Raw genomic sequence first — 12649 nt, forward strand, 5'->3', positions numbered from 1 at the left:
CTCCTTCATTGATGGACCTGGGGTACAAGCCTGGATCTTTCATTTTAAATGCTAGGAGAGAGAGGACAGAATTGAGCCGAGTTTCAGCCTCTTCTTTCTGGTATGGGCTTCCCTTACAAACTCTGTTCTTGGGTTTGGTCATGTGGGTTAAGTAATGGAAAGATTCCACAGCTTCTCTGAATCACTTTCCAATTTTTCTTTTTGTGGTTCCTGTTTTTCTTTGTAAATTAGATCAATCCAGATTTCCATAGAGACTGACAGGAAGATCAGTGACTTATGATCTGCCTTACCCTTCTGTTATGTTTGGTAATATTTATATCTCTGTGTGGTTCTTTGCTTTGTTGTGTTTGGGTCAGTGTTGCCATTCTGCCCAATTCAACATGCTGATGGTGGGAGTTGGCAGCAAATGTGAAGACATTCTTCTTGAGAGTTCTACCCTCTGTGATTTGTGAAGTATTCTAACTGTGAAGCATTCAAGCATTTATTTCTAACCAGTGAATTGCCCATCAAAAATGATGAGGTGGGAGTGGGGGTGGAGGGGAAGCTTGCTAATCCTAACCCCAACTCCTGCTCCGCACCGTCTCCCAGGAACAAGGGGTGGGGGAGAGAAGTGTGCTCCACCAGCCCCTCTGTTCCCCTCTGCCAGCACCCTGCGCAGCTGCCGTCACCAAGGAGCAAGGTGGGGGGGGAGGCCAGCAATGCTGGTCTTGCCCTCCACCCCCCACTCTGTCCCTGCTGTCATGGCAGCACTCTGCCGCGCTGCCACCACCTCCTGTCCGTAACGCTTTTGGAGCACTCTAATTGGTTGTTTTAGTAACCAAATAGAGTGCTCCAAGAGCGTTACAGACAGACAGATGGACTAAGCCCTTTCGTATATTAGAATTTATTACGTTAGAATACTTTGACCTGGTGAGGGTTTTGCAGCAGATGCTTACCAGCTCTAATAATTCTAGCAAGTCTACCCATGACAATGGGCCAGGTCCTCCATAATCACGCTTGTAGGTTTATTACACTCATCTGTTTTCTGCAAGCTCTTCAGTAACAAAGAATAAATTAGACATAGCTTTGAAAGAGCCAAAAGCTGCTAATTGGTTGAGGTGAGCATTAATCCTTTCTTTGTACAACTAAATGACAAGTTTATGGGCAGCATTGCATGTTGCCTGCAATAGGAGGGTCCTCGACTCAATGACCCAGGAAGTCAGTTTCAGTCATATGTTTCTATGACTCCTGACAAAATCATTAGGGAAGCGAGTCTCTCAGTAATTCTCAACCATCCAGCCTGCTGCCTATTTCCTTCCCAGCCCTTTACCCTGCCCACCTTCAATCCCCTGTCAAGGCCCAGAGCCTACTTCACTCATGGTCCTCTTGCCAGATATGTTAGAGAGACACTTTAGCTAGCTCTGCATGTGCTAAAACTGGAACAAATGTAGCGGAGTCATCTGGATGCAACGCTGTACCTGGGCTTATCAACTGTTCTTGTCAGCAGCATTAATTAGCTTGCTTGGAACACCAAATTAAGTAGAGGTGCACAGATACATCAGTCTGATATCAAATTGGTACCAATATAAAGAAACCTGGCTGTATTGGATATTGGCCTGATGAAGCTGATAATTTGGCTGATAAACACCCATGCTGTGCACAGCTGCAGTACAACACTCAAGCAGCAAGGACCAGACAGAGCCAGCAGCATGGAGAGCTGCCTCCAGAGGTTAAGTCCAGTGTGGTGGAAGGGGAGGGAGGAGGGAAAGGGTGCGTGGGGGGCAGATCAACGCTCCCGTGTCAAGGGAGGGGGCAGGGGCAGGCGCTGCCCGGATGGAGAGGGGTCTGGAGCCGCAGCTCGTGGGGTGGAAGGTGGAGGCAGCTCCTGCTGCTGCTTGCACCCTGAGAGGGCAAGTGGGCGGAGAGTGTGTCCCACTGGATCTGTGTGGGGGTGGGGCAGGGGGGCAGAGCAGGTTGCAGCCAGGTTGCTGCCGCTTTGCTCCCAGCGCTGCTTCTGCCAGCTACCCAGCGTGGCCCCAGCTCTTCCCAGTGCATGCGTGGAGGCGGGGCATTGAGCCGGGGCTGCGACTGGCGGTGGTGGCACTGGGAGCGGAGCAGCGGCAAAATTTGGAGTGGATGCAGCCCCTCCCAGTGATTCTGGCCTCCGCTCCGAGCCCAGCCCCCACTGAGAGGAGCCCCATGCAGCCCCGGCTGTAGCCTGCCCCACTCTGTGCAGATCCAGCACCCCCCTGCTCCCCCGCAGGGCGCAAGCAGCGGCGGGAGCTGTCTCCCCACCCCCAAGCTGCAGCTCCGCACCCCCCACTCCACCTGGGCAGTGCCTGCCCCCTTTCTCACTGCAGGGGGTGTTGACATGCCCTGCCATGCCCTTTCCCTCCCCTCTCTCCTTCTACCACACAGGACTTACCAGCTGGAGGCAGCTGTATTGGAAATCGGATTGGTATCAGCCAATATGCCTCAAATATTTGCTATCCGTATCTGCCCCAAAAATCTCTGTCTGTGCACCCCTAAAATTAAGGGGTTTCTGCCACTTTCTTTTCAGCAGGTAGCATGTATAGAGCAGCCTTCATGGATGCTTGTGTTTAGGAGTGTTTCGGTTTTTTAGTTCCTTGCTCTCCCAGGTTGGCAGGCATCACCTTAGGAATTCTCTTGGCCATGTGGATTCCTTGTGGCTGGTACTGGCCATGATACCTGTGGCAGTGGTGAGTGTAAAGTTTGGTGGAGGGATGGGGGACTCTGATGCAGTAGATTCTATTCGTGTAAATGTTGCTGAGACCTACCATGGACGCACTGAACAGTCTCACATTTTAGGTTATTTTTCAGAGGGAACTCTGTCACAAGGGTTATCAACAAGTTTTCTTGGAAGGATGGAAAGAGGGTGGGAAACTGAAAGCTAGCAGGCCTGTCTTGTTAAGTAGGGAATTCAGGAATTGATGAAAGAAAATGTTCATCTTGTGTAGACTTTTCTTTGTTGCAGTGTCCTTCACACCTTTAAACTTAGACCTTGCTCCGAAGCACAGATAACCTTTGACCCAGACAAGTTTTAGAGCTGGTAAAGGACCTAACCTTTCTGTTGGCATTATTAGTGTGTTGTGTTAGAATGAGAGAGGCAGTTCAGGGGTTAGGAGCTCCTTTAATGTTGTCAGTTACCCTAAGAATCTCATTTTGGGGAGCTGGAAGGTTTGTCTTTTCTGAATCAAAAGGTGGGCGTGGGGACAAGGAGCCAGACCTTATGCAGCTGTCAGTACTGTGGGACTGCAGAATAGTCCCAGATCTAATCAGGAGTGAGTGTGCAAAGCACCATTTCACAGAAACAAAATAGTCAAGTCATCTTATCGTTATTTGTGTGCATGTGCATACTATGGCAGTGTCCTACTCCTGATTCCATGGTTGCGGCCTGCCCACAGCAATATGTCTTCCACTCCCTTGGGGCAGGAAGTTTTTTAGTCTGACCATTCCTCTTTTGCACCCTTTTCCCAGGAACCTTGCTCCAATCTTGACTTCCTTTTTCCCGTCTCAATTCACTCTTGTGAAGGCTAGTAGGGGGTAGAAGTGGCTTCTGCTTCAAAGAGTTTGGCACAGGTCACTGTGAAATGTCTGGGTGAGATCCAGCCCTGTCTCTGTAGGATGAGGCGGTTTATTTTTTTGGCTTGGGCTTTTCAACACATGGTCTGCTCGTGATGGTTGTGGTTTGGATTGTGTAATTCTTATGGAGCAAAATTAGCCCCAACCTTCTCCTCCCCCCAGCACCTCCCCTGCCACATCCTGGGCAGCTGAGAGCTCTTCTCAGGGCTTTGCCCTTTTAAAGGGATTCAGGCTTCTGATAGGACCAAGTCTAGTGTTGGCAGTACAGTCCTGCCTCAGTGCTGTTGTGCTGCCCCACAGAAGCGAGCTCCATTTCAAGTGCACTTGTTCCTCCCTCCCACTGCAGAGGCTGGGAGTATGCAAGACAGGGAGAAAATAGCTCAAACCTGATGGACTCACCGTGCTTGAACAGAGAAGTCCCCCTTGAAATTGGTTCTTAGGAGGACTACAGCAGAGGAGGAGGAGAAAGGGAGGAAGTGTCTGGGAGCAGAGAGCACTATTAGGGACAAAAGGCTTCTGAACACCAGATTCCAGTGTGTAAAAGAAAGTAGCCCCCATACTGAGTCTGGCTTCCAGAGCAGCTGGGACGATTTACAGCCCTTTGAAGTGTTGTTGTTATTATGAGACAGGGATTTTGCCTGAGTTGCAGGTTATTTGAACTGGGAAGAATTAGACCCGTTTATCATGCTTTGCTACAGAGCTTAGTTGGTCTCCAGAGCAAAACATCAAGCCCTCTTGAACGCACAGAAAGCTTGGGCTTCTACTAGGTTGGGGTGAAGGTTAGATGGTGTTGCTGGATCACCGTGGTGCCTAGAATGTGAGGTTTTCTGGTTCTGTCTCCTTTGCTCTGTATGTTAGAAAAATGCAGCCCTGAAAAAAGTGGACCATTGTTGCTGAAAATCACTTCAGATTTTCACTAGTGGCTTAGTCTTTTTTGTTTAGCAACTTGGTGGTTGCGTTTTGCATTTTTAGATGCAGCGAGCCAGTTTGGAAACTATTCATGGCTCAGTTTGTCATTAATTGTTTTAGTTGTTTTAATCTTCTAATTGGAATCATTTAAACGATGTGTAGTGGGCATTGTGGGCATTATGTGTGTACCTACTTGTTTCTGTGCCACAAGTGTAGTAGGTGTAATTAGCACCATGGGCATCAGGGTAGGGAGCAGGAATGCCACGTGCTTCTTCCATGGTGGTTGCTGCAGCTGCTGCAATGGTGCGGGCCATTCTGGGTCTCCCTCTAAATCAAGGCTGTGGGGCTGGTGCCATGCGCAAAACCCTTGTTATATGGGGTACTGGTCACAGGTTTCAAAATTCCTGCCTCTCCTTTTCTTGCCAGCCTTTTCCTGATGCCTTGTGCATTACGAGCAGGCTGAGGAAATGAAGCTACTTTGACAGCACTAAATGAATGAATCTCAAGCTCTGGTTTCCTGTGCTGCCAGCATTTTTGTGTCCTGATGTAAGGTTTAGTGTCTGCTTTCTGCCCTGAAGACAGACAACACATTTGCAGGGCCCCTCCTAACAGTGGTTTTTCCTTTGTTCTTTTAGAAGATGCCATGGCAGCACGTGCACTTTAACAGACCTTCTCCTTTTCTTAGACTGGTCTGGGATGAGTTTCCTGGGGGAGATGCCTCTTACCTTTATTCACAAACTATGGCACAAGATGCCTAGGGGTGCTGCGGAAACTGCTGCGGAGGATGCCAAGTCCATCTGGCAATGTATGCAATACTGCATTTTACTGACAAGCCACCTAAACTGGGGTTTTGGTGAAGATGTAAAAATAACCCCACAAAACTCAGAGTATTCGGTAAAAATATTAAAACTTGAAATATTTCAGAGAAGCGCTGAAGCGTTTTAGTTCTGAAGTGCCTTCATGGTGCCTCGTGTACTAATCCTGTCAGTTGACTAAAAAAAAGCCTATGGCGTGCCTCAGTTTTCCCTCAGCGGGTGAGGGAGGGAGAGGTGTGCATCATGGGGGATGAAGTTCAGTAGGGCAGGTTAGGACTGTGAGGCACCTCATTTACATCCCCACCGCCACAACTCTTGGTATTCCCAGACTGAAGAATTTAATTTTTCAAGTGAATGTCTTTTTCCGTGGAAAGCTGACACTTTTCACAAAAATAAGCAATCAAACAAATAAGTCTGTTTACTCAAAAATCCAGTTTTCTGTCAGATCCAGTAGAGAATTTTTGACCAACGTACTCAGGGGCCTTTTAGGTATGCAGGAGACTCGGGGTACAGGGGCAGGCTCCCTACTACATCTGATGGAGTTTAGGTTACTGGGTGCAGTGTGCTTGGGCATCTGGACAACAGGAACTTAAAAACAAGGGCATGTCTGTAGTGTTGTCAGTCTGTCTCATCTGCTAGTCAGGAGAGCAGTAATATTCTCCTCCACTTGGAAAGAAGGACCTGTTATTGAGGTATATGTATGAGGAGGTGATAAGTATTGGAGATTCACTGCCTGCTTGAATCTTTCATGTGTTAGCTAGCCTCGTAAGTGAAGGGGACACACCATAGTTGGAGGTACAGGATTGACACCAGCTCTTTCTAGGATTGATGTTCTCTTATTCCGGCTCCCCCTGCAAATGCAGGTAAAGGCACAATGGGATCTAATGTGTGATTCACACATTGGCACCTCCTGCCATGCCACATGTGCATGGCAGGAGGTGTGATAGTGGGATCACATGTTAGATCCCATCCTGCTGATTCCAGACTGCCCCTGCACCTGCAAGAAGCAAGACCCTGCAGCTGGAGCCCTGTGCATCAGTCAAAGACTGATAGCAACCAGCTATAAAGCTAGTACACATTTTTGGAGCTTTTTATTGTGTAATAGCTATTCTGCATGTGTTGCTGGTCTCCAGTTAATTGAGCAATACCTGTTATGTATGGAGGGGCCTCAGAGTTTGGGTGAAAAAGCAGGGATGCAGGAGGAAGGGAGGGACATTGCACCAATCGATCTAATCCTAGCCACTGCTCCCAGACCCAGAGATTCCAGTTTTCTATTAAATCATAACCAGCAAAATTAGCTATGTTGATGTTATAATTGAGCTTTGTGACATAGGTGTGCACGGATATATTGGTTGGCTGTCGGATCAGCACCGATAAAAGGAGAAATTATGTTATCAGCTATTGGCGTTTTTTGGTCATTGTAGCTGATAATTACGGCTGTGTGGCTGGAGCACCTTGGCGAGTGTAGTCTTGTCCCCGTGCTTCACTGCTAGCCCAAGCCTGCAGCAAACTACAGGTCCTGGCAAGCAGCAGGAGGGGGAGGGGACACTAACAACAAAGGGACCCTTACCAGCTGCTGCTGCTTCCATAGCAACACTGTGCGCTCAGCAGCAACTTGAGTGCCAGAGCTGCTGCGGAGACCCTGGGTTGTGCACAGGTTGGGTAACGTACTGTCTGCATGAGGGTCCTCCGCACCTGCCCAGGACGGCAGCACAGGCTGCTCTAGGAGTGGGGCCATGGGTAGGAGCCATGGATGAGAGGGCAATGTGCACGGGAATAAGGCAGTCACTGCCTTACTCATTTAGGGCAGGCAGGAAGAATGTATGTGTGAGTGAGTTATACATAATGCCTTGCATTATTACTAAATATTGGTGATTGGATAGGTATTGGTCAAGAAAATCTTTATGGGTGCACCCCTATTATGAAGTATCAGAATGAACACCGGTTAAGATGGCAAAAATGTTCTCAGGCCTTGGAGCTATCCCACCCTTTGGGTTGCCTATAAACTGGTATCTCTCCACTATTCATCCCCCTCCCCCCACCGCCCTCCCCCGGTCTGTCTCACCCATTGACTCCTCAAACTACATTTTCACTGACATGCATACTTGTCTTGTATGCAGACCAGACCAGCCGCTGGCTTCTTTACTTTTCATTCCATCCAGGAAGAGCACACACCAACTGCAGAAACTTCCTCAGCCTGACAAAGGGTTTTTGAATCCTAAAGCTTGCTTAATAATTGTTTTCCAACTATTTAAGTTGGTCTAATAAAAGATATCAGATTCACTCAAAGAACCTTGTCTGCCTATGTCCTTAGACCAACACGGCTGCAACCTACACCCCTATAAACTAGAAGGTATTTTTGCCTTAGAAGCATGAGATTTCTTTAATTTAGAAGTACTAGAAGCTTACATTTAGGGATGCAGAAATGCCTCTGGCCACCCTGGTGTTCCCGTGTACTACACTGAGTCATCAGTGGAGCTGGTTGAGAATTGTTCAGTGAAGCATACCAATCTGTTTGAAACCAACAGTGTTTACAGGAAAGTGCCATATTCAACAAGTTCCTCATTTTAAAAAACGTTGGAAAAAGGTTTTGACTTTTCTAACAAAGAATTCCACTTTTGATTGACACTTGTTTTGAAATTTAAACTAATTGATTAATTTTTCGTATAAATAAAAAAAAATCTAAATTAAATGTTTTCATTGACCAAAACAAAATATTTAAATTTTATGTTAAAAATTTTAGAATTAGGCTTTTCATCCCAATTGGGCACTAGAAATTATTTCACAGTCTTGGAATTTTTCCACCCAGCTCTAGGCTGGGAGAATTGTTTCCCACCCAGCTCTAGGCACTATATACAGCCCCTTCTAGACTCTTTACTGACTTGTTCTTCTTTCATTCTGCAGGCTGGGATAAACACTCATATGGGTACCATGGTGATGATGGGCATTCCTTCTGTTCTTCGGGGACAGGCCAGCCCTATGGTCCTACGTTCACTACTGGAGACGTGATTGGCTGCTGTGTCAACCTCATCAACAACACCTGTTTCTACACAAAGAATGGCCACAGCTTAGGTAGGCAGAGGGGGCATCTCCCAGAGAAAGTATGAGCCACCCATTTCTGCTGTTCCTTCTGACACTAGCTATGCAGCTTTTCAAGAGGGTTTGATGTTTATTCTCTGAGTTAATACACATTGCAATTCTATTCTGCAGTTGGGAGCAAGACTTTAAAAACAAGTGAGAACACAGTGACAACCAGGAGCTGTAAGGTTCGCTAAAGCCATGAGCAGTTCCAGTACAAATAACAGTTCCTGTAACTGCAGGTGCCATAGTTCTTTAACCAGATTATAAATGTATGCCTGGGTCCCTAAACTGCTGGCTCTCCCCTGTGCTTCTGCACAGCCAAAGTTAATGGGGGTGAGTAGAGTAATTAGTGGCTAGGTGGCACTGCCCTGGGTGAAAGGGCAATATAGTTACAGAAGTTTTGGCTTGTGTATTACCTAACAAACTACAAAACCACTATATGGCTTTTAAAGGGACTTCTTTGAGTCTCACTCTGGTGAGCCAAGAACTGAAGCTCTGTGCATTAGCCCAATATTATGTTTCATTTTAACGCTGTCTTATATTTTGGTTCATTCCTTAATCATCTCAGCCAAGGACGTTCTAGCTTTACCCAAGTCACTGTTGGTTTGGGAGCTTATGGGAGCTTGAGAGCTGTACCTGATTTGTATAAAATGTGTGTTTGTAGGCACCTTCAATATGTTTCTCATAGAGGCAACAGACCCAGTGTGCAACGCTCACTCATTCTGCTGGAATTCACTGTAACTTGATTGGTTAGAATAAAGTGTTTAGCTTATTTTGATTAATTCCTCAAACTTTCTCAGTCATAATGGTTTTGATTTGGCTGAGCACAAACACTCCCTGTTTCCTTTGCTTCTCTTTGCTATGTTGATCCTACTTTGTTTAATTTAAGCTGAAGAGGGTAGCACAAAAATGCTCCCCCTCTCAAAAACTGTATAAGGACACAACCAATACTGAGGGAAGAGAGCGTTTCTTAGCAAATAAAATTTTGTGAAAATTCCTGTTTTCTGGCAGCTTGTAACCAATTTTAACTTCAGCTAATGATCTTTATGCATTGTCCTCATCAGGTCTGTGCTATGGAGACAACCAGGAGGTGTGTGGATGTGACAGCTGATGGTCAGAGAGTAGAAGCTATAATTTGGGAAGGGGATGGGTTCAATAAAAAAAAAAATTACTGGGACATTTGCTTTTTTGTCAGGAATTTAGGCAACGCAGAAACCACCTGGGAAGGAAAACCATTGACAGTACTAGCCTATGATAAGTTAATTATTGAGCCTGTCATTTCAGCCAAAGTTACTATAGCAATTTCAAAAATTTCACAAAGTCTGTTTTTTAATCTTTTTTTTATCAGTACATGTGCACTGGAGTAATGTAATGAGGTAGCTAGACTGGCCCCTCTAGATTCATATTGTGTCTCTTTGTGGCTGTTAACTGAAGAGCTATCCCAGCTTTCCCCACACTCTCTGTTCAGAACTGGGAAGTGAATCTCACCTCATCAGCAGCTTCCCTCTCTGTCCTTTTGTGCTGCAGCATTATTTTTTCATCCTTGTTTCTCCTTTGCTTAAATTACTGGGGTCCCATTTTTGTATTTTTCCAGTTCGGCAACATCAGTTTCCCACCAGCACATCTTTGGTGTTGCTTATAACAGCTGAATTCAGAATTGGGTTATAGCACACACCAGTTAGCTTCAGAGTAATGAATCAAGGAAAGCAAGGAAGCTACAGAAGCCCTTGTTGAGGGAGCTATTTGTGTAAGCTACAGGTAGTGCACTGCAGCTGGGGAAGGCATTTGCATTCACTTGATGCACCTGTAGCAGTGGTGCTGCTTTCTTCCATAATGAAAAAGTAATTGCTAAAAAGAGTCTGAGTCTATTTAATGCTAAATGTCTGTGGTAGTTCCCATACTTAATTTGCTTGCCTCTGTACCATGATGTGGCCATGTTGCTTTTCACTATCTGAGTAGATATGACAAAACAAGGGGAAATAGATCAGCAAAATGTTGTGCATCTACAGATGCATCCCAAGCAGGTCCAGGGACGTGATCCTCCCCCTCTATGCGGCATTGATCAGGCCACAGTTGGAGTACTGCGTCTAGTTCTGGGTGCTGCACTTCAAGAGGGATGTGGCTAGCATTGAGAGGGTCCAGAGGAGGGCCACTCACATGGTCAAGGGGTAGCGGGGCAGGCCCTACGAGGAGAGGCTAAAGGACCTGAACCTATTCAGCCTCCACAAGAGAAAGCTGAGAGGATCTGGTGGCCATCTGTAAACTAGCCAAGGGAGACCAGCAGGCAATGGGAGAGTCCCTGTTCCCCTGGGCATCACCCAGGGTTACTAGGAATAACGGCCACAAATTGTTAGAGAGAAGGTTCAGGCTGGACATCAGGAGACATTACTTTATGGTTAGGGCTGCCAGGCTCTGGAATGGCCTTCCATGTGAAGTGGTGCTCTCTCCTACCTTGAGGGTCTTCAAGAGGAGGCTGGACAGATATTTGGCTGGGGTGATATGACCCCAGCATCTGTTTCTGCCCTGGGCAGGGGGTCAGACCTGATGATCTGTTTAGGTCCCTTCCAACCCTAAGCACTATGATACTGTGAAATTACATTAGACTCAGTCATTAGAATCTCCTGGCTGTGTCTCATATTTTGCCTGGAGTTCTTTATGCTCAAGATGCATTCAGAGGTATTTACAGTGGTGGTGTACTTTTTTTCTCCTTTTGTTGCCATTTTGTTTTAGTGATAGTTTTCTTCCATGGAAAGCTTGTGGGAGTGTGGGCTGCTTGTGAGTACCTCTCAGGTAAAAGTTGAAAAATTAAGTGAGTAGAATTCTCTTCATAAAGGAGTTCTGTGGACTAGTTCATCAGGATTTACTGCATGCTATCTCTTAGGAGATACCCTAGATCTCCCTAACCCAGTATCTTACTGCTGGCAGGAGAGATGTGGTATGTAGGACAGAAGTGTGTGGGGAAAAGGTTGAGCCATGACTAGTTTCCTGCGAGTCTTATTCATGTGTTTAGATCTCTCTCATCTGGGGTGGCAGAGTGACTGTGCTTCCAGAGCAGGGGGAAGAAACCCTTAAAAAGGCAGATGAAGCGATGCTTTGTCTAGACAAGGATTTAGAGAAGTACTATATTCAGAAAAACAGAGGATTATAGCACTTCAATCACAACATTTGATCTCCTGCCATCAGCTGCCACCTCTTCTTGCACTAAAGGTGGCAGAACAAACACTTCACCCTGCTCTGTGAAAGTGCAACTACAGTCTCATCCAGAAGGTGGTGGCTAATGGCAAGTGGTGTCTACTACTTCATAAAGGAAAGTAGCATGGGGCCATGTGGAGAAGTTTCCATAATTTGAGCTGGGGAAAACCTTTCTTGGCCCAAGTGATCACAAACCCTTGAGCAACCCATCAGCCGTGCCAGAGTTCTTCACTGGAGATGGGCAGAGTGATTGCAACAGGAAGGTGCAGAACATGCAATTCTGCTGTGCAGCTGATGCCAGAGGACAGCAGGAGTATTAGTTTACTTTCAACCCAGGGACCTCTGAACCCTGGGCATGCATCTGAATGAAAAACCTAAACATTGCACCTCTCATCTTAATGATAGACTGAGAATCCGTTGTGGGTGCATCCAGATGAGCGCATACGTGCATCTTGCAGGCCTTTGAGACACTGCAAGAGGCAAATGTGGGAACAAAAAGATATTCCCCCTGTTGCAAATCTGCAGTGCAGGGGCAAAATTACATCCCTGGATATCTAGGGGTCAAAAAATGCCCCAGTGGAAAAAAGCAGGAAGCAACCAGAGGCTCTGGTCCTCCACAGAGACACTCTGGTAGTCAGCCAGAGTATCTCTATGGTTGGCCCACAGCCAGTGCTGAAGTATATAGAGAGTCATAGAGCCATAGAGAGTTGGACACTGGCTCTGTGCTGGTAAGTGGGGGGGAATGGGGGGGGGGCATGGGGAGACTCCTGGTGGCCCCATCCCCTGCCTGCTCTCTGCGCCCCCAGATCGCTACCCTGCCCCGCCCCACCCCCGCCCCCGATCACTGCTTCACCTGGCCCCATCTCCCACCTGGCCCCCAAGCCCCCTGATGGCTGCCCTGCCCGGCCTCATTCCCTGCTTGCCCCCTGAGCCCCTTGATGGCTGCCCTGCCTGGCCCCAGCATCCCGGCAATTAAAAAAAAAAATAAAAGCAAGCCCCCACACTCACTGGCAGTAGCAGCTGCCATGGGGGGTCACTGGGGCCTCTTGGCAGAGCTCCCCGCCCGGCGG

The 12649-nt window shown here is 47.1% G+C and overlaps 1 protein-coding gene across 3 annotated transcripts in view; it reads left to right on the forward strand.

The window, feature by feature from the left end:
• RANBP10 (RAN binding protein 10) overlaps window positions 1–12649 on the forward strand; it is a 207261-nt gene that overhangs the window by 136973 nt on the left and 57639 nt on the right. For 2 of the 3 annotated variants that reach the window (XM_019488979.2, XM_006278087.3), the window contains exon 4: window positions 8211–8378. The exons of the other annotated variant lie outside the window; for it this stretch is intronic. In XM_019488979.2, the coding sequence (XP_019344524.1) occupies window positions 8211–8378 (168 nt within the window). The remainder of the gene's footprint in view (window positions 1–8210; window positions 8379–12649) is intronic. 3 annotated transcript variants of the gene reach the window in all.

The sequence above is a fragment of the Alligator mississippiensis genome, chromosome 10 (genome assembly GCF_030867095.1).
Source record: "Alligator mississippiensis isolate rAllMis1 chromosome 10, rAllMis1, whole genome shotgun sequence".
In the NCBI taxonomy this organism is placed as follows: domain Eukaryota; kingdom Metazoa; phylum Chordata; order Crocodylia; family Alligatoridae; genus Alligator; species Alligator mississippiensis.